Below are 23083 nucleotides of genomic sequence, written 5' to 3' on the forward strand. Positions count from 1 at the left end.
GCAGTCTTTAGTTTTAATTGGATATAAATCAATACAATAGCCTTAAATATGTTACAAAGACGCTATTCAGACAATATATGTGTTCAACTAAAGGTGATAAAGTTGACCTAAATACATACGTATATCAACGACAATAATACAATTTAGTTTAAATTTGGAACTGAACAGGAACACATATGAACATTTTAAATAACTGAGTAATTAATTGTCAGTAATAGATAAACATCATATTGCATCACATAAGAAAAACTAAGAAAATGCCATGACATCTTTTCTTATTTCTGTAAATGACCCATTTTATATGGAAAACGTAATGTGTCCATGGAGCTAATGACAACGCTTTATGTGTGTATATATATATATATATATATATATATATATATATATATATATATATATATATATATATATATATACAACTCACCGGAAGATGTGTATATATATATATATATATATCTTCAGTTGAGTTGTATAATTCAACAATTTATGACAACTACAACAACAGGGTCTAAAATCTGCCATGATAATTGGCAGCATGAAAGGGACATTAATAACGACTAATAATGACTTCAGTCACGCCAGTTAATGGTTGCTCATTAACAACTCAAACTGCACACTTGACCTCAAAAGAAAAAAAGAAGAAAGAGCTCATGGCCAACTACAAAGCTTTGATTCTTTTTGTATGATGTGTGAAAGAAATCAAAAAAGGCCATTCGCACTAAATTTGTCTTGTTCTTTGAAAGTTCTTTATTGTCACAACATGAAACTAAGTTTAGATGTGTAGGAAGGAGGGACAACCATGTAGGAGACTTTGTTAGTTTTACTTTCGAAAGAAAATGCAACATCAGTAGAATCTTTCGATCCGTGCGTAAAAGCTCGAAATATTTCAAAAAACACCAATAATCTATGATAGATGACAGCAGAGTAAAGTGGACATTATTACGTCAGACATTTCACGTGATCAGTTGCTCATTCAAGTCAATCTGCACACTTACCATCCAAAGAATGAACTACAACGCTTTGATTGTTTTTTACTGGGATTTGTTCCGTGCGTAAAAGCATGAATGAATTCACATTTCCAAACAGGCGTGTTTGGGAAACCTGGAAATGACGTATACTAATGAATAAATAAACACACAAATAAATATATAATAAGAAACAAAACGGGTTGAATAATGAAATAGTACATTCAATTGCATCAAGTGTTCCATACGACAGGTTTTATTTTGATCATTTTTTTCATATTTGGTAGCGGAAGTTGAGGGATCCGTCTCTGATTGCACGCGCACCTGCAGCAGTGGCAGCTGATAAAAGCAGTTCCTCTCACGTCACACTTTTTATTCCGACGAGGCACGCGGGCCGAGATGGACTTTTGCCAGTTCATTTGCACGATTTTTTTGGCAAGTCTGCGCATTTCCCCAGGTAAAAAACAAAGCTAAATATGAATACGTTTTTAAGGCAATTGTGTGATTTAATTCAAGCGAGAATGTGTGTAAGTCAATTAACAAATTGGAGCGTGTTGCAATTTTCTCTTGATCTAAACATGAACGAGGCAACATGGCGTATTTTCCTGGACCCCATGGGTTCAGGGTCACAAGTTTTTTTTTTTTTGGGGATTTTAATTCAAGCCAGTCATATTTGTGCACAAGTTTCAATAAGTCAAAGTTCTCCATGATTCTGTGACCGCTTTGCGACTAAACGTGTTTGGGTAAAACTGATTTTAAAAGAGACCATGTGCTGCAAGTGAGTATCACACCTGTCCTTCTGTTTGCACATTTGAGGCCCATGGTGACCTTTTGAGAAGAGTTTTAACACAAGACCTCCTTGATCTTTAATGTCATTGTTTTTTTTTCTCATACTGCAATATTCATTGAGTATACATGGGTGTTTGTCTGTGGCTTTTCTTGTCTGGAATTAAGTCCTGGTGAAATAAACGGACTATTATTGAACAATTCTGTTTGAAGTTGGATTGACTTTTTACAATTCGTCCTGTGTGTAACTTGGACGACCCCAGTGAGTTGTATTTTCTAAGCCTTCCTCTTTGTCCTACTGTTGGTCTGTCTTTTTTTTATTTATTTATTTATTTATTTTTATGTGTAGGTCAAATTTTGGGATGCCATCACGGCCAGTGGCAGTGTGATGATGGAAGCTGTATTCCTGATGTCTGGAGATGTGATGGAGGTGGAGACTGTCTGGATGGATCTGATGAAATGGATTGCACTGGTAGATATACTTCCTGTCCTTGTGCAAAATAACTGTTCTTTACACTTGGCAACAATAAATTGGCCTTGATTGCTTTATATTCATTCACCATAGCTGTTTGTTTTCTTGTGAGTCTGAAATGGTTTACGCCACATTTAATAGGGCTTGCAGTAGAATCAGCAGAAATGACTGCAGGTTTATTTGTATTTCACACTTCAGTGAACAAACTGCTTCAAATCGATCACAACCGAAATGCAAGTTTTATTAGAAGGCAGGTGCAAAATCAGTTTCCCGCAGTTAACTGGTGATACGAGTCATATTTCCAGTTTTCCATGTTAGGAAAAGTTACAGATTGTCATGTTACCAGCGGTGTGTTTGGTTGTGTTGATTCAAAGGTCAGTATAAGAGAAAGCTTTAAATGATTTTCTTCCCTCCAGCACTTCCAGGCTCTCCTGAATGTCCGCCGGGTCAGTTTCCTTGTGTCGACTCTGTCGGCTGCGTTGATGCGTCGGCCCGCTGTGACGGACAAAACCAGTGTCCCACCGGCTCTGATGAGGAGAACTGTGCCGCTACAGAGGGCTGTTTGGACTCTGACTGGACCTGTCGAAACACCATCTGTATCCCCAAAGACCTGCGCTGCAATGGACTGAATGACTGCCTGGACAACTCTGATGAAGAGGACTGTGGTGAGAAAGATGGAGGGTTGAATGCTGTGTCAGTCTGTGGGACTGCAGGGCACTATAGAGTGAAGTACATTTAAATGGCCAGTTCACCCAAATTACAACAAATTGTATTTTCTTATTATGTACTGTAAGGCAAGGCAAGTTTATACTGTCCCCTTTACAGGTCTGTGTGGCGAGCACGGCATCCGGTGTCCTGAGGGGACGTGTCTGAGTGCTGAAGAGAGGTGTGATGGGACAACTCGCTGCTCGGATGGCAGTGATGAGCCCGTAACCTGCGGTAGGTGTAACAATCTGACTTTCCCCACAACTGTTGGTTATCAAGGACAGCATAATGTTTCTGGTGTATGGATTTCTGTGACGCTGAGCCTCCTCCTGCAGGTCGTGTTTGCTCTACAAACAACGGCGGCTGTAGCCACGTGTGTGTCGATGCACCCTGGGGAGCTCGGTGTGCCTGTCCTGTTGGATATAAGCTCTCACCCAATGGAGCAGTCTGCGAAGGTGTGTAGGGCCAACACTATTCACTTTCAATATGTAAAGCTCACAATAAACCCCCTCTCAGATTATCAAACTGAGAAGATTACAGTTTTAAGACGAAGCTTTCTTCTGCAGCTGTATCATCGTCTCTTTCTAAATCTGTTTTTGATGCACAGCTCATGCGTATGAAGCTAAAAACTCACACTCTCCCCTCAGATTTGGATGAGTGTGCCCAACCCTTTGCCCCCTGTTTGCATCACTGCTCCAACACTGTCGGATCCTACTACTGCCACTGCAGAGAGGGCTTCGAACTGAATGGAGGCTCCGCATGTCTAGCTCCAGGTAATGAGGTGGGGTTGTCTCTTGTCGGCTTTGTTTGGTACCAACTCGGCTTCGTCTTGAGCCTGGGATCACAAAGAGTACTGAAAGTACAAATCTAGTGCTGGTGATCGTTGGTGAGCCGGTGAGCCGGTGAGCCGGTGATCAGATTAACTGTATGATGTGAGCCTACTTTGGATTTAGTTTCATCCTCTGAAAAGATCAAAACCAACCGCAAACATCATGAAGTGCACTTGGACAAAAGATTAGTGATGTGCTAATGGGCCACTTCGATGTGGCTCAGTGGATGACAAAAGCTACAAAGAATAGTTCAACAAGATCAAAGACGGAACGTCTGATACAAGCGATCGAGCAGGTTGCATCAAAATAGAGTTTCAGCGCTTCTTTGGTAATAAAAGGAAGATGAAATTGAAAAACATTGCATGAGGTTTTTTTCTTCTCAAATATAGTCAGTGATTTTTCTCATGAATGTTTTAACTTTGTAACGCTCTGAAAGTGTCTTTCTACTTTTATCTTGGGAGTGATGTGAGAACTAATCCCTTATGTTGAACTTCCAGGAAGTGAAACTTACTCCAATTCAAGTATTCACACTAACGGTGCCCTTTTTCCCCCCCCCCTGATTTCTATCCATGCGTCCAGGTAATGCTACCAGATTGCTAATTGTGCAGTGGGGCTCTATCGGGCTGTTGAATATGCAGACTCGACAGTTTGAAGCTATCAACGCTCCAGTGTCCGACCCAGTGGCCTTGACCTTTGACGTTGCCCGAGGCTGGTTCTTCTGGGCTGACAACCATGGCAGCATTTACAAAAGTAATGGAGAGGACAGCTGGACAGTCCATACTGGTTAGTTGACCCAAGATGTGTTTTTGTGCTGTTTTTAAAGATATTATTGTGATTGCAGCTTGTCGTGTATTAGAATTTGAAGCAATGCAATCTATTTTAAAGTATTGTATGTTGTTTTTAGTCACTGAAGCAAGAGACCATGAAATAGGTTAAATAGAAAGACTGTCGCCACACTGATTTAGCTTGGCTTTGCCACGCAATATAGACGTGTTATGGCACTTTTTTCTTTTTGATAGTCTACTGGAGTGGTTCCCAACATTTTTGGCTTGCGACCCCCTAAAGTGTAGCGATGTCTACTTGTGATCACTTGTCACCAGTTCGACAATGTTTTTTCACCTTATTTTTGTTTGAACACTATTTGAAAGTCCTGAATCACCTAAAATGATAATGATCTAGTTATTTATCTTGTTAGAACTTTACGTTTTATTTTTTTTAAACACTTGTTTCATCTGTCTCCAGCTTAACATGTTTGACGTGATACCTTTTGCACAAAAGCCCCAAACTCTGTGACCTGTCATGAAATCCATTTGATCCCCATTCAAAGTTGGACCACAAGTGCAGAAGACAAAGCAACATTTCTAAACCAAAATTTGATGATTGGTTTCTGATTTTTTTATTTTTTATTTAACAGGGGAGCCTGGAATCAAGGGTCTTGCTTGTGATTGGTTGAATGGAAACCTTTTCTGGACCAATCAGAAGACTGAGTCGATCTACATGCAGGCAGCTGATGGGAAAAGTTACACTACTCTGCTGAGCAAAAACACCAGCCCATCAGAGTTGGTGCTGATACCCGTGGAGAGGTATGCTACTCTTATTCTGTCTGTCGCTACATCGGATTTACAGTGATCACATTTGAAATATTGTATTATTAAATGGTCATCCTGGCCCCAGTGAATGCTAAAGCTGCTCTTATTTACACGGCGTATGGCACCTGGAAAATTGAGTAAAATTGCGCACACACAGCATACATGAAAATCCATCCATCCTGGATGAACCCAAAGAGGCGATGCTACGCTGGGTCGTGCTTATTCGACTTCTCTCCCCTCTGCCTCCCAGCTTGATGTTCTGGATCAGTGCCGGCCACGGTGACCGAGTGACCATAGAGAAGTCGTGGATGGACGCGTCGGAAAGAAGCACTCTGACTGTGCTCACTGCTCAGTCGGCACACAGCCTCACTGCTGACGTGGCTGCCAGGAGGCTCTACTGGATCAGCGACTTCAAGAAGGTGAGTTAAGGAGGGAAAACCTAGACAAACACACGCTGGTGTACATGTGTTAAATGCATTATGTAATGTCTTAGATGTACAGAATTATGATGCATAGTAGGCCTTTTTTCACAGCAGTAGTTTGTTATAGTAGGAAAAGCACGGGTTCCAAGGTTGGGTGTCATGGCCCAGTCTACGTCATTTAATTCTAAGGTCATGAATGAATAGAATATAGGGTGGAGGAATTGCTTCCCTTAGTTAATTTATTACCCTAAGCTATTAAGTTTGGTCAGTATGGATGAATTTTGTAAACATGTTTGTTGTTCGTCATATATACCGTGAACATGAATTTATTTTTCTTTTCAGTCCATAGAGACGGTGAAGGTGGACGGGACAGGCGGTTACTCCTTCACAGGACTGTTCAACAGGAAACCTGCTCTCGGCCTGGCTGTGTTTGAGAACTCCTTCTACTGGGTGGATGAGAAAGGACTGTGGCAGGTTCCCCAGAACCAACCAAACCAGAAGCAATTCATCTGGAAAGGCACTCTGCCAATATTAGCCGTGTACCATGAGCTACAGCAGCCTCAAGGTACTACTACTAATAAAGTATTCAATATAAACTGCAGACAATGTATTTCAATACTAGATTGTATCAATACATCTTTCTTAGTCGTAATAGTTGTTTCTTTCACGCCTGATAATGGTACTCATTTCAAAATGTCTTGTGGCGTTTCTCAAAAAGGTTCCTCTGCATGTGTAAAGACTCAATGTCAGCTCTGCCAGCTAACTAAAGGCAGCCCTGATGGATTCACCTGCGCTTGTCCAAACTCCAAAGTGCTGATGCTGGATGGGACGTGTGAATGTAGGTTCACCATAACTTTACTTTTCCATGAATTGCATCATATCGTGCCAGAATATTTCTTGCCATCATGGGATTAACCCCCCCTTTTTCTTTTTTTTGTCCTTTTTATAACTCTAAGCGTGAGGGCATCATAAAAATGTGTGGATCCTTTTTGTCCCACAGATCCAAGGTTTGTATATGCTACCATCAGCACCATCAACATGCTGGAGTTTGGAGGCAGAGGGTCCACTGAAATCCAGCTGTTTACCACTGCCGACGGCATCCTGTCGTTTGATCTGGACTGGTACAGAGAGTGGCTGTACTGGGCTAACGAAACTGGCCACATCCAACGCACCAGTCTAACCCACGTCAAGACTGAAGTGGTCCCAACACCTCTGCCAGGTTAATGCTTTGAGTTTTCCTTGGCTTGTACGGAGATGGGTAACTGAGGGCAATAATCACCGTATTATGACTTGACAGAAAATGGCAAATGGATTAAGCAAGTAGTTTACTAAGCAAAATCCCTCGCATGTCGTTGTTCCAACACAAATTATTAGATTACGTGATTAATGAATTAATAAAAAAATGAATGGTTGGTAGAATCAATTGTTAGTTTCAGCTGTACATGATGGTCAGTATATGCCGTGAACTGACTGGCTGCTTGGTCTTATTACTTCTTTCTGCACACTTTCTATTTACTCCACTTCTTTGTTTCCCCCTCTTTAGTTTGTCTGATCAAAATAGACCAGAGGAAGGGCAACCTTTATTGGGTGTCATGTGACCAAAACGGCATCGGCACCACCACGGCCGACAGTGGATACCCACGTCAGTTGTACCACACGGCGAACAAGATCCGAGACCTGCATCTGGACTGGCTGAGGGGGGTCATCCTCTGGCTGGAGGAAGACGGAGTCTTCACCATGAGCATGATGGGAGGCAAAGCCAAAGAGCTAGTGCGCTTATCAGGAGGAGTCAGGGGGAACGTCGCCTTCGACCTCAGGGCTAATAGTCTGCTCTGGAACTCAAAAGGGGCAGGTCAGTCGGTGACTTCCGTAGATCAGAGCGCTAAAATGTTGTTGCCGAAAGGCCTCTCCAGTTACGGTGCAGTAATAAACAATGCTTTGAGTCACTACTAAGGTTAGGCAGTTTATCAAAACTGTTACTTTGGCTCAAACAGTCAAGAACTTTAAATCTGGTGATGTCGGATGGTATATTTCCACAGTAAAGGCCTGTTGAATGAGTTTTGGGTCTCACACGTTTTTTTTTTTTTTTTTTTGTTTTTTTTTTCAGGTTTGACAACAATGAGTTTGCTGGAGGAAAGAAGCCACCGAGCCGGCCGGAGATGGAACATTTCGGGCTCAATCGTGGCTGCTCTAGAGCCCTTCCTGCTGGCCCTCTCTGATGATGTCATGACTCTGTGGGACCGGCGCGATGGGAGCCTCGTCCAAGACATGACAGTGAGAGGTCGTGTGTTCGGCGTAATCGCTGCACTCGCGGACGTCGGCACAGGTCAGACCAAGTCAATCTGTCACAGAGGGAATAAACATATGGATACCGGTGCATGCTTTTTATTCATTCTACGCTATGTTACTTTTAGCTGAATCAGGTTTGAGTATTTTCTTTTCTTGGATTTTCTGTTGAAGTTTTTTTTCTTTTTTTGCTGCTTAGTCTTTGTGTCAATCTGTTGCGGTCATAATGCAGGAATCATACAGCAGGAATACATTGAAGAAGACAAACTTTTCTATTCTGATAATAATCCTTAAGTGACACACGGCATTTAATTGCATGAACAAAGTAAAAACAGAATTGGCACTCATCGGGGACGGCAACAGTTTTTCAAAGCACACGGACATAGAAATTTGTGGTAGAGAACATTTATATGAAAAACTGATTTATACTCCTTAATTTGCTCAATTCCTTTCCTCTCCATAGTGCCCAATACTCCAGTCTGCAATGAACCCTCTGTGCTGTGCCGACACACGTCAGTCTGCCTCTCGCAGGCCCAGCTGTGTGACGGGAGAAAGGACTGCCCCGACGGAGACGATGAGGATTTTTGTGTAACCTCATGTCCTTCTCAAGGTAAAGTCTCGGTATCGTTTGTGCATTTTTGTGGGCGCCTCTAAAACCATCTGAGAAGTAAACGTATTCACCACTGTCTCGACTGATAACTTGAGTCTCCCAGCTTTTAAGACTAATAATCTTTTCTTCTCTGCCACAATTTCCAATCTTAGACGATTTCAAGTGCAACGACGGTGGGAGCTGTATCTCCAGGAATCTCGTTTGTGACGGTCGTTCTCATTGTCGTGATGGCTCAGACGAGGTCGACTGTCCAACCGTAGCTCCTCGTGCAGCTCGGGCAAACGTCCTGAAGTGCCGTTTGGGCTCAAAGCCATGTGATGACGGAAGAGAGTGCGTTTTGTACAGCCACGTGTGTGACGGAGAAGCTGACTGTATGGATGGATCTGATGAACAGGGATGTGGTGAGTTTCCCCAAAATGTAATCTTACTTATTGGAAAAAGTGAAGTTATAGAAATATTGATGCAATCTTTTTTTCTTCCGATGAAAGAATACTTTATTTAATACTTTTGAAACTTGACAAACTAAAGCTTAATATTTCTATTGATATTTTTAGATGCTGCAGAAACTGCCACCCCCACTCTTGCAGAAAATCTCCCCTTGACTGAATCTCCTGCACCCACCAAGCCAGCCTGCATCAGCCCGTCAGTTCTGTGTCCAGGTTCTTCTTTATGCATCAACCCAAAACAGCTGTGTGATGGAAAGAGAGACTGCCCTGATGGATCTGATGAGAAGTGTGTAAGGAGATGCCCTTCCAAGTGTAAGTTATTGAAACTGTTCTCTTTTAAATTGAATTGCCAACAAATGTGTCATGATGGAAGTGGTGGTGTTAATGAAGGATATTATGTAAATTTGGAATTTGCTCTGTATACTGCAAACAGTTCCACTCATGTCTTTGAATCCTCTTTTACCCTCCATAGCTGACTTCCGCTGCAAAGACCGTCGGAGCTGCGTCTCAAGGACTCTGGTGTGTGACGGACTCCCTCACTGCCACGATGGCTCAGACGAGGTCGACTGTCCGAGCTCAGCTTCTCCTGCAGCTCGAGCAAACGTCCTGAAGTGCCGTTTGGGCTCAAAGCCATGTGATGACGGAAGAGAGTGCGTTTTGTTCAGCCACGTGTGTGACGGAGAAACTGACTGTATGGATGGATCTGATGAACAAGGATGTGGTGAGTTTCTCAAGATGTAATCACTCTTATAGAAATATTGATGCAATCTGTTTGATAAGAAACCTTTATTTAATTCTGTAAATATATTTTAATATCTTTAGAAGGTGCAGAAGCTGCCACTCCCACTCTTGCAGAAAATCTCCCCTTGAATGAATCTCCTCCACCCACCAAGCCAGCCTGCATCAGCCCGTCAGTTCTGTGTCCAGGTTCTTCTTCATGCATCAACCCAAAACAGCTGTGTGATGGAAAGAGAGACTGCCCTGATGGATCTGATGAGAAGTGTGTAAGGAGATGCCCTTCCAAGAGTAAGTTATTAAAACTGTTCTCTTTTAAATTGAATTGCCAACAAATGTGTCATGATGGAAGTGGTGGTGTTAATGAAGGATATTATGTAAATTTGGAATTTGCTCTGTAAACTGCAAACAGTTCCACTTATGTCTTTGAATCCTCTTTTACCCTCCATAGCTGACTTCCGCTGCAAAGACCGTCGGAGCTGCGTCTCAAGGAGTCTGGTGTGTGACGGACTCCCTCACTGCCACGATGGCTCAGACGAGGTCGACTGTCCGAGCTCAGCTTCTCCTGCAGCTCGTGCAAACGTCCTGAAGTGCCGTTTGAGCTCAAAGCCATGTGATGACGGAAGAGAGTGCGTTTTTTTCAGCCACGTGTGTGACGGAGAAACTGACTGTATGGATGGATCTGATGAACAGGGATGTGGTGAGTTACTCAAGATGTAATCTCTTATTTAAAAAAAAAAATGCAGTTATAGAAATATTGATGCAATCTGTTTGTTCTAATGAGAATTTTATTTATTTATTTAATTATATCTTAATATGTCTAATATCTTTAGATGCTGCAGAAGCTGCCACTCCCACTCTTGCAGAAAATCTCCCCTTGAATGAATCTCCTGCACCCACCAAGCCAGCCTGCATCAGCCCGTCAGTTCTGTGTCCAGGTTCTTCTTCATGCATCAACCCAAAACAGCTGTGTGACGGAAAGAATGACTGCCCTGATGGATCTGATGAGGTCGACTGTCCTCCTGCAGCTCAGGCAGACGTCCTGAAGTGTCGCATGGGCTCCAGACTGTGTGGAGATGGGACAGAATGTGTCCTCTTCAGTCTCGTTTGTGATGGAAAGAGAGACTGCCGGGACGGATCAGATGAAGAAGGATGTGGTGAGTATTTATTCAAAGGTTGCTCTTTATGATCAATGTAAAAGTACTTTGTAGAGAAGCACTCTTTGTGGTTTCTGATAATTTAACCATTTCATAATATCGTGATGTTTTCACATGAAACTTTCCACTTGTCTAACTCTTAATATTTGTAATAATTTTTGGATGCTGCAGAAAATCTCCCCTTGACTGAATCTCCTGCACCCACCAAGCCAGCCTGCATCAGCCCGTCAGTTCTGTGTCCAGGTTCTTCTTTATGCATCAACCCAAAACAGCTGTGTGACGGAAAGAAAGACTGCCCTGATGGATCTGATGAGAAGTGTGTAAGGAGATGCCCTTCCAAGAGTAAGTTATTAAAACTGTTCTCTTTTTAATTGAATTGCCTACAAATGTGTCATGATGGAAGTGGTGGTGTTAATGAAGGATATTCTGTAAATTTGCAGTATACAGAGCACATTCCAAACAGTTCCACTCATGTCTTTGAATCCTCTTTTACCCTCCATAGCTGACTTCCGCTGCAAAGACCGTCGGAGCTGCGTCTCAAGGAGTCTGGTGTGTGACGGACTCCCTCACTGCCACGATGGCTCAGACGAGGTCGACTGTCCGAGCTCAGCTTCTCCTGCAGCTCGAGCAAATGTCCTGAAGTGCCGTTTGGGCTCAAATCCATGTGATGACGGAAGAGAGTGCGTTTTGTACAGCCACGTGTGTGACGGAGAAGTTGACTGTATGGATGGATCTGATGAACAGGGATGTGGTGAGTTTCTCAAGATGTAATCTCTTATTGAAAAATGGTGGCTATTGTTAGGTTCAAGGAACCTCTAGACTGTGGGAGAGACCGCATGGTCCGGCCTCTGCTACAAAGTCAGCCGGTTTCAATTATAAACAAGTATTTAATACTTCTGAAGCTAATACAATTGCATAGTGAAGTACATTATTTACAGTTACATAAAATATGACCTGCGCCTCACCCCGAAAGCGTTACCACCCACACGGTGGAACAGGAGCAAGAGACCGGAAGTTCTTTCTCTCCCGCCTTACATAGTTCAAAAAAACATCCCATAATGTCTGTAGTTCCTATTTGCTAAATCCAGCTGGCTCCTCCTTCTCGCAGAACCCTCGCACGGGTATGACCTGTAAATGCCTGTCTGACCCTTGTCTACTCCTCAGTTTAATACATTCAATGACTGTCTTTTATGGCTTAACACTTCTAATCATGATTTCTTAATTATGAATCATTAAACACTTCTATTATAATTTCTTAAAGCACACTTCTAAACCTATATTTCCTACACTATAGAAATATTGATGCAATCAGTTTGTTCTTCTGATGAAAGACTTATTTATTTCTTTAATTATATCTTAATATGTCTAATAATATCTTTAGATGCTGCAGAAGCTGCCACTCCCACTCTTGCAGAAAATCTCCCCTTGAATGAATCTCCTGCACCCACCAAGCCAGCCTGCATCAGCCCGTCAGTTCTGTGTCCAGGTTCTTCTTCATGCATCAACCCAAAACAGCTGTGTGATGGAAAGAGAGACTGCCCTGATGGATCTGATGAGGTCGACTGTCCTCCTGCAGCTCAGGCAGACGTCCTGAAGTGTCGCATGGGCTCCAGACTGTGTGGAGATGGGACAGAATGTGTCCTCTTCAGTCTCGTTTGTGATGGAAAGAGAGACTGCCGGGACGGATCAGATGAAGGATGTGGTGAGTATTTATTCAAAGGTTGCTTTTTATGATCAATGTAAAAGTACTTTGTAGAGAAGCACTCTTTGTGGTTTCTGATGATAGAACAATTTCATAATATCTTGATATGAAACTTTCCACTTGTCTAACTCTTAATATTTCTAATTATTTTTGGATGCTGCAGAAAATCTCCCCTTGAATGAATCTCCTGCACCCACCAAGCCAGCCTGCATCAGCCCGTCAGTTCTGTGTCCAGGTTCTTCTTTATGCATCAACCCAAAACAGCTGTGTGATGGAAAGAGAGACTGCCCTGATGGATCTGATGAGAAGTGTGTAAGGAGATGCCCTTCCAAGAGTAAGTTATTAAAACTGTTCTCTTTTAAATTGAATTGCCAACAAATGTGTCATGATGGAAGTGGTGGTGTTAATGAAGGATATTATGTAAATTTGGAATTTGCTCTGTATACTGCAAACAGTTCCACTCATGTCTTTGAATCCTCTTTTACCCTCCATAGCTGACTTCCGCTGCAAAGACCGTCGGAGCTGCGTCTCAAGGACTCTGGTGTGTGACGGACTCCCTCACTGCCACGATGGCTCAGACGAGGTCGACTGTCCGAGCTCAGCTTCTCCTGCAGCTCGAGCAAACGTCCTGAAGTGCCGTTTGGGCTCAAAGCCATGTGATGACGGAAGAGAGTGCGTTTTGTACAGCCACGTGTGTGACGGAGAAGCTGACTGTATGGATGGATCTGATGAACAGGGATGTGGTGAGTTTCTCAAGATGTAATCACTCTTATAGAAATATTGATGCAATCTGTTTGATAAGAAACCTTTATTTAATTCTGTAAATACATTTTGATATCTTTAGATGCTGCAGAAGCTGCCACTCCCACTCTTGCAGAAAATCTCCCCTTGAATAAATCTCCTGCACCCACCAAGCCAGCCTGCATCAGCCCGTCAGTTCTGTGTCCAGGTTCTTCTTCATGCATCAACCCAAAACAGCTGTGTGACGGAAAGAGAGACTGCCCTGATGGCTCAGATGAGGTCTACTGTCCTCGCGCTACTCCTCCTGCAGCTCCTCCTGCAGCTCAGGCAGACGTCCTGAAGTGTCGCATGGGCTCCAGACTGTGTGGAGATGGGACAGAATGTGTCCTCTTCAGTCTCGTTTGTGATGGAAAGAGAGACTGCCGGGACGGATCAGATGAAGAAGGATGTGGTGAGTATTTATTCAAAGGTTGCTCTTTATGATCAATGTAAAAGTACTTTGTAGAGAAGCACTCTTTGTGGTTTCTGATAATTTAACCATTTCATAATATCGTGATGTTTTCGCATGAAACTTTCCACTTGTCTAACTCTTAATATTTGTAATAATTTTTGGATGCTGCAGAAAATCTCCCCTTGAATGAATCTCCTGCACCCACCAAGCCAGCCTGCATCAGCCCGTCAGTTCTGTGTCCAGGTTCTTCTTTATGCATCAACCCAAAACAGCTGTGTGATGGAAAGAGAGACTGCCCTGATGGATCTGATGAGAAGTGTGTAAGGAGATGCCCTTCCAAGAGTAAGTTATTAAAACTGTTCTCTTTTTAATTGAATTGCCTACAAATGTGTCATGATGGAAGTGGTGGTGTTAATGAAGGATATTCTGTAAATTTGCAGTATACAGAGCACATTCCAAACAGTTCCACTTATGTCTTTGAATCCTCTTTTACCCTCCATAGCTGACTTCCGCTGCAAAGACCGTCGGAGCTGCGTCTCAAGGAGTCTGGTGTGTGACGGACTCCCTCACTGCCACGATGGCTCAGATGAGGTCGACTGTCCGAGCTCAGCTTCTCCTGCAGCTCGAGCAAACGTCCTGAAGTGCCGTTTGGGCTCAAAGCCATGTGATGACGGAAGAGAGTGCGTTTTGTACAGCCACGTGTGTGACGGAGAAACTGACTGTATGGATGGATCTGATGAACAAGGATGTGGTGAGTTTCTCAAGATGTAATCACTCTTATAGAAATATTGATGCAATCTGTTTGATAAGAAACCTTTATTTAATTCTGTAAATACATTTTAATATCTTTAGATGCTGCAGAAGCTGCCACTCCCACTCTTGCAGAAAATCTCCCCTTGAATGAATCTCCTGCACCCACCAAGCCAGCCTGCATCAGCCCGTCAGTTCTGTGTCCAGGTTCTTCTTCATGCATCAACCCAAAACAGCTGTGTGATGGAAAGAATGACTGCCCTGATGGATCTGATGAGAACTGTGTAAAGAGATGCCCGTTCATGAGTAAGTAGTCAGATTATGGGCTGATTGAGACAGTTGATCTGTAATCTCAGCCAACAATGGCAAAGTGGAAGGTTACATTTTTTTTCTTTATATTGTTGCTTTTGGGTAATCCTTGATACATTAAATGTCTTCCTCCTCAGCCGATTTTCTGTGCAAGGACCAGCGGAGCTGCGTCTTTGAGAGTCACGTTTGTGACGGACTCCCTCACTGCCACGATGGCTCAGACGAGGTCGACTGTCCGAGCTCAGCTTCTCCTGCAGCTCGAGCAAACGTCCTGAAGTGCCGTTTGAGCTCAAAGCCATGTGATGACGGAAGAGAGTGCGTTTTGTACAGCCACGTGTGTGACGGAGAAGCTGACTGTATGGATGGATCTGATGAACAGGGATGTGGTGAGTTTCTCAAGATGTAATCACTCTTATTGGAAAATGGTGGCTATAGAAGTATTGATCCAATCTGTTTGATAAGAAACCTTTATTTAATTCTGTAAATATATTTTTAGATGCTTCAGAAACTGCCACTCCCACTCTTGCAGAAAATCTCCCCTTCAACAAATCTCCTGCACCCACCAAGCCAGCCTGCATCAGCCCGTCAGTTCTGTGTCCAGGTTCTTCTTTATGCATCAACCCAAAACAGCTGTGTGACGGAAAGAATGACTGCCCTGATGGATCTGATGAGAACTGTGTAAAGAGATGCCCGTTCATGAGTAAGTAGTCAGATTATGGGCTGATTGCCATTGTTGGCTGACAATACAGATCAATTGTTTCAAAGTGGAAGGTTACATTTTTTTCGTTATGTAATCCTTGATACATTAAATGTCTTCCTCCTCAGCCGATTTTCTGTGCAACGACCAGCGGAGCTGCGTCTTTGAGAGTCACGTTTGTGACGGACTCCCTCACTGCCACGATGGCTCAGATGAGGTCTACTGTCCTCGCGCTACTCCTCCTGCAGCTCCTCCTGCAGCTCAGGCAGACGTCCTGAAGTGTCGCATGGGCTCCAGACTGTGTGGAGATGGGACAGAATGTGTCCTCTTCAGTCTCGTTTGTGATGGAAAGAGAGACTGCCGGGACGGATCAGATGAAGAAGGATGTGGTGAGTATTTATTCAAAGGTTGCTTTTTATGATCAATGTAAAAGTACTTTGTAGAGAAGCACTCTTTGTGGTTTCTGATAATTTAACCATTTCATAATATCATGATGGTTTCACCTAAAACTTTCCACTTGTCTAACTCTTAATATTTCTAATAATATTTTTGGATGCTGCAGAAAATCTCCCCTTGAATGAATCTCCTGCACCCACCAAGCCAGCCTGCATCAGCCCGTCAGTTCTGTGTCCAGGTTCTTCTTTATGCATCAACCCAAAACAGCTGTGTGATGGAAAGAGAGACTGCCCTGATGGATCTGATGAGAAGTGTGTAAGGAGATGCCCTTCCAAGAGTAAGTTATATTTTTTTTCCAAGAAATGTCTCCTGGCTGTGTACAAAGCGTATTCTGTATTTATTTTAATATACAGAGCAAATTCCAAACCGTTCCACTTATCTCTTTGAATCCTCTTTTACCCTCCATAGCTGACTTCCGCTGCAAAGACCGTCGGAGCTGCGTCTCAAGGAGTCTGGTGTGTGACGGACTCCCTCACTGCCACGATGGCTCAGATGAGGTCGACTGTCCGAGCGCAGCTTCTCCTGCAGCTCGAGCAAACGTCCTGAAGTGCCGTTTGAGCTCAAAGCCATGTGATGACGGAAGAGAGTGCGTTTTGTTCAGCCACGTGTGTGACGGAGAAGTTGACTGTATGGATGGATCTGATGAACAGGGATGCCGAGAAACCTGCCAGCGAGGTTGTTTCACTTTAAGTTTTAATTCAATCTCATATATGCCGTTGAAGTATTTATATATTTTCAAACTGATGTCAAAATAACACTGCTTTTACATTATAACTATTTTTGCTGTACACTCTACACTGAGGAAAAGACCATCTTATAACATCATAAGTGTACAAAAATAAATTAAAGTAGAGCGCAATATAATGAAAACAAGCACTTATTAGGATTAGCTGTAATGCTGCGTCATTCAATTAGTCATACCTTTTTTTATTTATTTGTACTCCACCCCAGGGGAGTTTCAGTGCTCCCACGGGAAGATGTGCATCCCCGAGGCTGAGGTGTGTGATGGCAGGTGGCAGTGCAGAGACCAGTCCGACGAACTGGACTGCTGGAAGGGAACGAAGAGCTGCGAGCATCGCTGCGCCGACGGCAAGCGCTGCATCCCGAAGAAATTCCTGTGCGATGGCGAGAGAGACTGCCTGGATGGCACGGATGAGGTGGGCTGCGGTAAGTGTTCGGATCCAGTTTTTAAATATTCCTCAATTGGCGATGAGGCGGCATAGCTCCCATCAATAAATGCTTGAAATTTAGCTAGCCAACATTCTTGCTACAACTTTCGAGTTGAACGCTTTGGTTTTCTCCCCTTCCAGACGCTGTTACTTCTGAGGCAACAGAGTCTCCTGTTCTCACTCCCACATCAACTTGCATCACTCCTTCAGTGCTCTGCCCAGGTTCACCAGCACTGTGTATCTCTCCAACTCAGCTGTGTGATGGGCAAAGAGACTGCCCTGATGGATTTGATGAAAATAACTGTTTGGCCCAATGCAGAAATCCAGGTGAGTCTGAGTCCAGCGATGACCATGAGGCAAAGGTAGAAATGTTTTTTTGCATCTACCAAATTATTGATATGGACTCCACAGTGGGAGAGTTTCAGAGAAAGTGGAAGTACTTTAGTTTAACCATGAATATACCCCTCTCGGGGCGGCTTTGATCCAAAGGATTTTAGATTAGCGCTTTTTTGAATTGACATTTCCTTCCTGCACCCCAGATGACTTCTTATGCAGCGACCGGAGGATGTGCATCCCCAAGACGGAGGTGTGCGACGGTCGTGCCCACTGTCACGACGGCTCGGATGAGAAGCGGTGTCAACCGGCAAATCCGACGGCTCCCAGTAAGCCTACAGGCAAAATATAGTGCGACAACAACGTGTCGATGCATTGCAAGAACATTTTATTGCGCCCACAACATAACTACTCGTACATCATTTGTTAATCAAGAGAAAAATCCCTGACTTCGCCGTTTCCTTGCCCAGCTCTCAAAAGCTAAGCTGCGGTGTCTTCATAACCCTTTTAATGCCATTTGTCTCTCTGTCAAGTCTCCAACAACGCACCCGGTGCCACATCAGCCCCACTGAAGTGCCGCAAAGGTTTTACGCCATGTAAAGATGGCCTTGAGTGTGTCATGTACAGCCATGTGTGTGACGGGGAGATGGACTGCCAGGATGGATCAGACGAAGAGGAGTGTGCCGCTCAGTGCAAAGCAGGTTTGTTACGTGCATTGAGCTGGTGGAAAAAGCAGCTGAAAGCAATGTTGCAATCTGCTCATGTTAAAGATTGTGTGCTTATCATGGGCACAACTAATGGCCTTTTCTTTGGATTGACTGTTGATGAAGTTATGAGTCTCATGACATTTTGTTTAATTTTAGTCCACTGTTGGATTGGACCAGGAAACCAAGTTGTTTACAACACTAAATGCAAATTGGATTGTTAAAGTGTTCCGTTTTCAAATGGATGCGTTAAATTCAATTGCTTGTCTTTGAGGAGTTTCCTTTTTTCTTCCCTAGATGAGTTCCCTTGTGCTCATGGGAATAGATGCATTGTTCCGGAGCAGGTGTGTGACGGTCAGAACGACTGTCAAGACCGGTCCGATGAAATGAACTGTTCACGTCTGACCGAGGGCTGCCATCGGCACTGTGACAACAACACTCGCTGTATACCGGAGACCTTCCTGTGTGACGGCGAGAGAGACTGCGCTGATGGGTCCGATGAAGAAAAGTGCGGTAGGTGCAGCCCTTGCATAGAAACTTGGATGAAACCTACAGTCTTGTTTTGCAGCCATCTTAGAAATATTTTACACGTGTCTACAAACGTCTGACTACCACATTTCTCTTTTTCTTCTCCCCAGTTTTGGTGTCCTGTGCACTTAACCAGTATCGCTGTCTTAACGGTCAGTGCGTGTCGGAGGCCATGAGGTGTGATGGATACGCTGACTGCAGAGACCGCTCCGACGAGGCGCATTGCACAAGACCCCCACACTGCCCGACACAGCTCCGATGCCCGAACAGCCACGTGTGTCTGCAGAGAGAGTGGCTCTGTGACGGCGAAGACGACTGCGTAGACGGCTCGGATGAGAAGGTAAGGCACTACAGTTATTAAACCCGTAATAATGAGTAGAAGCAACAATTAAGGGAGATTTTCCCTGCTTTATTGGTTTTATTTTTTCATTGTTTTGTGGCTGCGCATACTGAATGAGGACTAAGGCAATGCTTTTGTTTTGAGTGAGGTTTGGAAGCCGTAGTTGAAACTTGGTCTCATTTGTTTACAGAACTGCTTGTCGCCACCAACAAAGTGCAGGGAATACCAGTGGCCGTGTGGAGACAGCAGTCAATGCATCCCTCTGTCATGGAAGTGTGACGGGAAGGAGGATTGCCACAACGGCGTCGACGAGTACAAATGTGAGCAACGTTTACACTAAAATACACACCAGTGTACGGCTCTTAAATAAGTCGGGGTTTATTCTCTGCTTCAGACACTTGTTTTGCCATCCAGCATTCGGGCCTATTTGAATTAGTTATACAAGAATAATCTTTCAAAAGAGTAATTGCATTTTAATTCAAAGCCATATAATATTCATGCGCTGATTTGCCCCATATTTTACACAGATGGTCTCTTCAGTTTAAAACTAAAATTAGGTGTTTCATGGTACTGAAGAGCCCCTAATCTGTATTGTTACCATCTCAATGGGGCTTCACATAGCATAATGTTTCTGAGTGTTAAAAAATAAGGGGGAATCAGCTATGCAATACAAATGCATCTCATTCACTGTAGAGGAAACTCTGAAGTACAACAAATCTGTGCATCTGCTCTCACAGGCAGCGGGAGAAACTGCGCCTCTCACCTTTACCAGTGTGGCAGTGGTGAGTGTGTGGACCCCCGCCTGGTGTGCAACGGCCTGACCAACTGTGCCGACAGCTCAGACGAGGGCGCGGGATGTGCTCGACGCAACTGCACCAGTGTGTCAGCCCCGCGGTGTGACCACCGCTGTGTCAGCACCCCGAACGGACCGGTCAGTGCAGAACGGATGTGGCTTGTGCTTGTTCTGTTCGAGAGTGTTGGCCTTTTCCCAAACTTAACCTCAATATGCTTAGATGGAATGGCAAGCAAGCTGCTCTTGGCCCAAATTCAAGAGTTGTCACTTTTATTCACAGCTAAGAACTGTATCTAGAAACGTATAACATTTTTGACTCTATTTTCATATGAATTGCATGCCAAGCTCATGAAAATGCCTTTTTTTTTTCTCATTTTTGCAGACATGTTACTGTGCTGCAGGTTTCAGACTACAGTCCAGTGCCGTCTCCTGTGTGGACATCGACGAGTGCAATGCAGTGCCACATGTCTTATGCAAACACACCTGCCTGAACACCCGTGGCTCCTACGTCTGTCATTGCCTCCCTGGGTTCTACCTGGAGCCTGACAACAAAACCTGCAAGTCCAAAGGTGCAGTGTGTCTCGACGCCGCCTCTGCTTGTTCAAGGACAAGTCCAGTTGAATTCTTATGTTTATGTGAATGCGATCCTTTTCTAGCAGCTGACCGTCAAATTTTGGATGCGGGAGCACTCTTGAATGTTCAAAACGTGTTGAAAGTGGTTCTTGTCTTTTACCAAATAATGAAGTCATCAAAACTATCGTACCTAATATCACGCAAGTTCAGGGTGAAAGTTTACTGAAAATTAACTGAACCCAATGACGACCCACACAACCCCAATGGCACCTTCACAAACCGTAGCAAATTAGTCTAACTGAATACCATGGAGAAACCAAACGCAGATGAAAGTCTTCTAAACTATACAAAAAATCGAATGTACTTTACGTTTGTTTACATAATGATCTTTGCTCTTGGATTTTTCTGCTGTTGTATTGGCCTCTACTACTCACTCTGGAAAGGAGCGAGACAAAAACTCACCGGTCATGTTTCCGTCTCTAGACGAGCCTTTGCTTCTGGCGTCGGTGCAGTCGGAGCTCCTGATCCTGGGAGTCCATAGCGGCTCCTTGCGTCGTCTGTCCTCTGCCAATCGACCGGTCTTCACACTGGATTATCTCTGGGCTCAACAAAGAGTTTACTGGCTGAGCCCCGACTACCAGAGCATCCGCTGGGCCGACATGACCAACTCAATCAGCAAAGGAACACTTATCAAAGGTATGGCTGTCTCAGGAACTCTATACAGTTGTGTTGGTCTGGATGGTTCCCTTAATAGACAATATTTGACAAATTATTAACTCATTGAAATGGAATGTATGTGCTTGATTTAAGCCCCTCAGCTAAATAATTTGGAGAGTTGAGACTGAAAATTGAAATCTCGTTATAGGAGTGAAGTCTGATTTCATCGCAGTGGACTGGGTTGGTAAGAACCTGTACTGGGTGGATGGACTGGTGGGTCAGATTCTGGCTGTGAAGCTCAGTGATACCACAGTGAGATCTCAGGACTACACTGTGGTCCTGGGTGAAGATCTGGAGCAGCCAAGCTCATTGGTCCTGCTGCCATACAAAGGGTAAGGTGCTCATTTTAACGAAAGGAAAAAACGTGTTCCCAACTTTAAACCCATATCGTTCATCTTTGCATGCATTGCGTAATGGACATTTTCAGAATGATGCTTTGGTCTGAGATCGGCAGCAGCCCTCAGATCGGGCGGTCTGGGATGGACGGCTCAAAGAGGAAGGTGGTGGTGAGCCAAGGCTTGATCTGGCCGGTCAGTCTGGCCTTTGACCCCCTGGACAACAGGGTGTACTGGGCCGACGAGAAGCTGCGCTGCATCGGCTCGGCTTCTCTGGACGGAGACAACGTCAAGGTAAGCGCCACATAGTTGAATGATGTTTGAGGATCGTTTGTGGTTTCGGCTGGTGAACGCTGATGGCGGTTTCCTTTCTCTCGCTAGATCCTCCAGTTAGCCGAAACACCGAGCCCTTTCTCCGTGGTGGTCTTCAATGACAGAGTCTTCTGGTCTGACACGAAAAGAAGAACCATCCGCTCGGCCGACAAGAACACCGGCAAAGATCAAAAGGTTCTTCTGAAGAGACCGGGACAGCCGTTTGGATTGAAAGTGAGTCAACTAATTTGATTGAGGCAAACTACCAAACTCATTATAACAAATGTTTTGTCCATCTTGCAATGTATGAATCATTTCTCAATCTTAGTATGAAAACAAGTCTTTGCATCTCATGAATATCTTTGATTTCAAGCCAGTTATCTACTGTAGCCGGATCGGCTTGTAACCATTTACAAGTGATTGCTTTTTTTTTTTTCTTTTTTTCTTTTTTTTCTTTTTTCTTTTTTTTTTTTTTTTGGCTGCCGCTGTAAATATTTTCAGGAGGCATCACCCATATGAAGCGGCATGAATGTCAATGGGATCTGCTCTTCTAATCCTGTGGTTGCAAACCACATTTGAACATATTTAGATTTCATGAATACATCACTGTTGGCTGCAACTATGAATATCTAAGAAGTTACCATGTTTCAGTATTTTATCCTCACAGCTGAATCCATACTTCTTAAGCAGAATGACTACAGTATTAAGTCATAGCCTTGATATGCATGTTTCCTCTCTCCCCAGCTGATGCATACCCTTTCCCAGCCAACCATATCCAACCCCTGTGACCAGCTGCACTGCTCCCACCTCTGCCTCCTGGCCCCGGCGACGAGAATAAAGTCTGGAGCATTGGGGACAGCGAGGGCCCCTTCGGCGGTTTGCCGGTGCCCAAAGGGGCTGCTGCTTTCCAAGGACAAGATTACCTGCTCTCTTCCGCCGGAGTTAACGTTCATCCTGCTTTTGTCTCCTACCACTGTCTATCAGGTGAATGTTCTCATTGTGTCGGAAAGACCAGAGAACCTGCAGGCCTTTGCTTGCCAAACACTTCTGAGAAACTTAAGTTGTCCTTTCTGGTTGGAAGCCTTTTTGATTAATACACTTTTCTTCTCCTGCTCTTTCTCATTTCCTCCTGGACCTCATCTTCCCACTACTTGCAGATTCACTTGAACT

General features: G+C 43.9%; 1 protein-coding gene across 1 annotated transcript; it reads left to right on the top strand.

Moving 5' to 3' along the window:
* The first annotated feature begins 17086 nt into the window (after positions 1–17086).
* On the top strand, positions 17087–23080 carry LOC142935234 (uncharacterized). The gene is made up of 14 exons (XM_076079449.1): positions 17087–17276; positions 17420–17605; positions 17818–17940; positions 18145–18312; positions 18613–18828; positions 18954–19183; positions 19374–19503; positions 19921–20114; positions 20359–20550; positions 21038–21245; positions 21415–21598; positions 21694–21895; positions 21983–22147; positions 22658–23080. The coding sequence occupies exons 1-14, from the start codon at positions 17087–17089 to the stop codon at positions 23078–23080; spliced, it is 2811 nt and encodes a 936-aa protein (XP_075935564.1).
* The last annotated feature ends 3 nt before the right edge of the window (positions 23081–23083 follow it).

The sequence above is a fragment of the Anarhichas minor genome, unplaced genomic scaffold (assembly GCF_050575085.1).
Source record: "Anarhichas minor isolate MPS153535 unplaced genomic scaffold, ASM5057508v1 ptg000073l, whole genome shotgun sequence".
NCBI classification, from domain to species: Eukaryota; Metazoa; Chordata; class Actinopteri; order Perciformes; family Anarhichadidae; genus Anarhichas; species Anarhichas minor.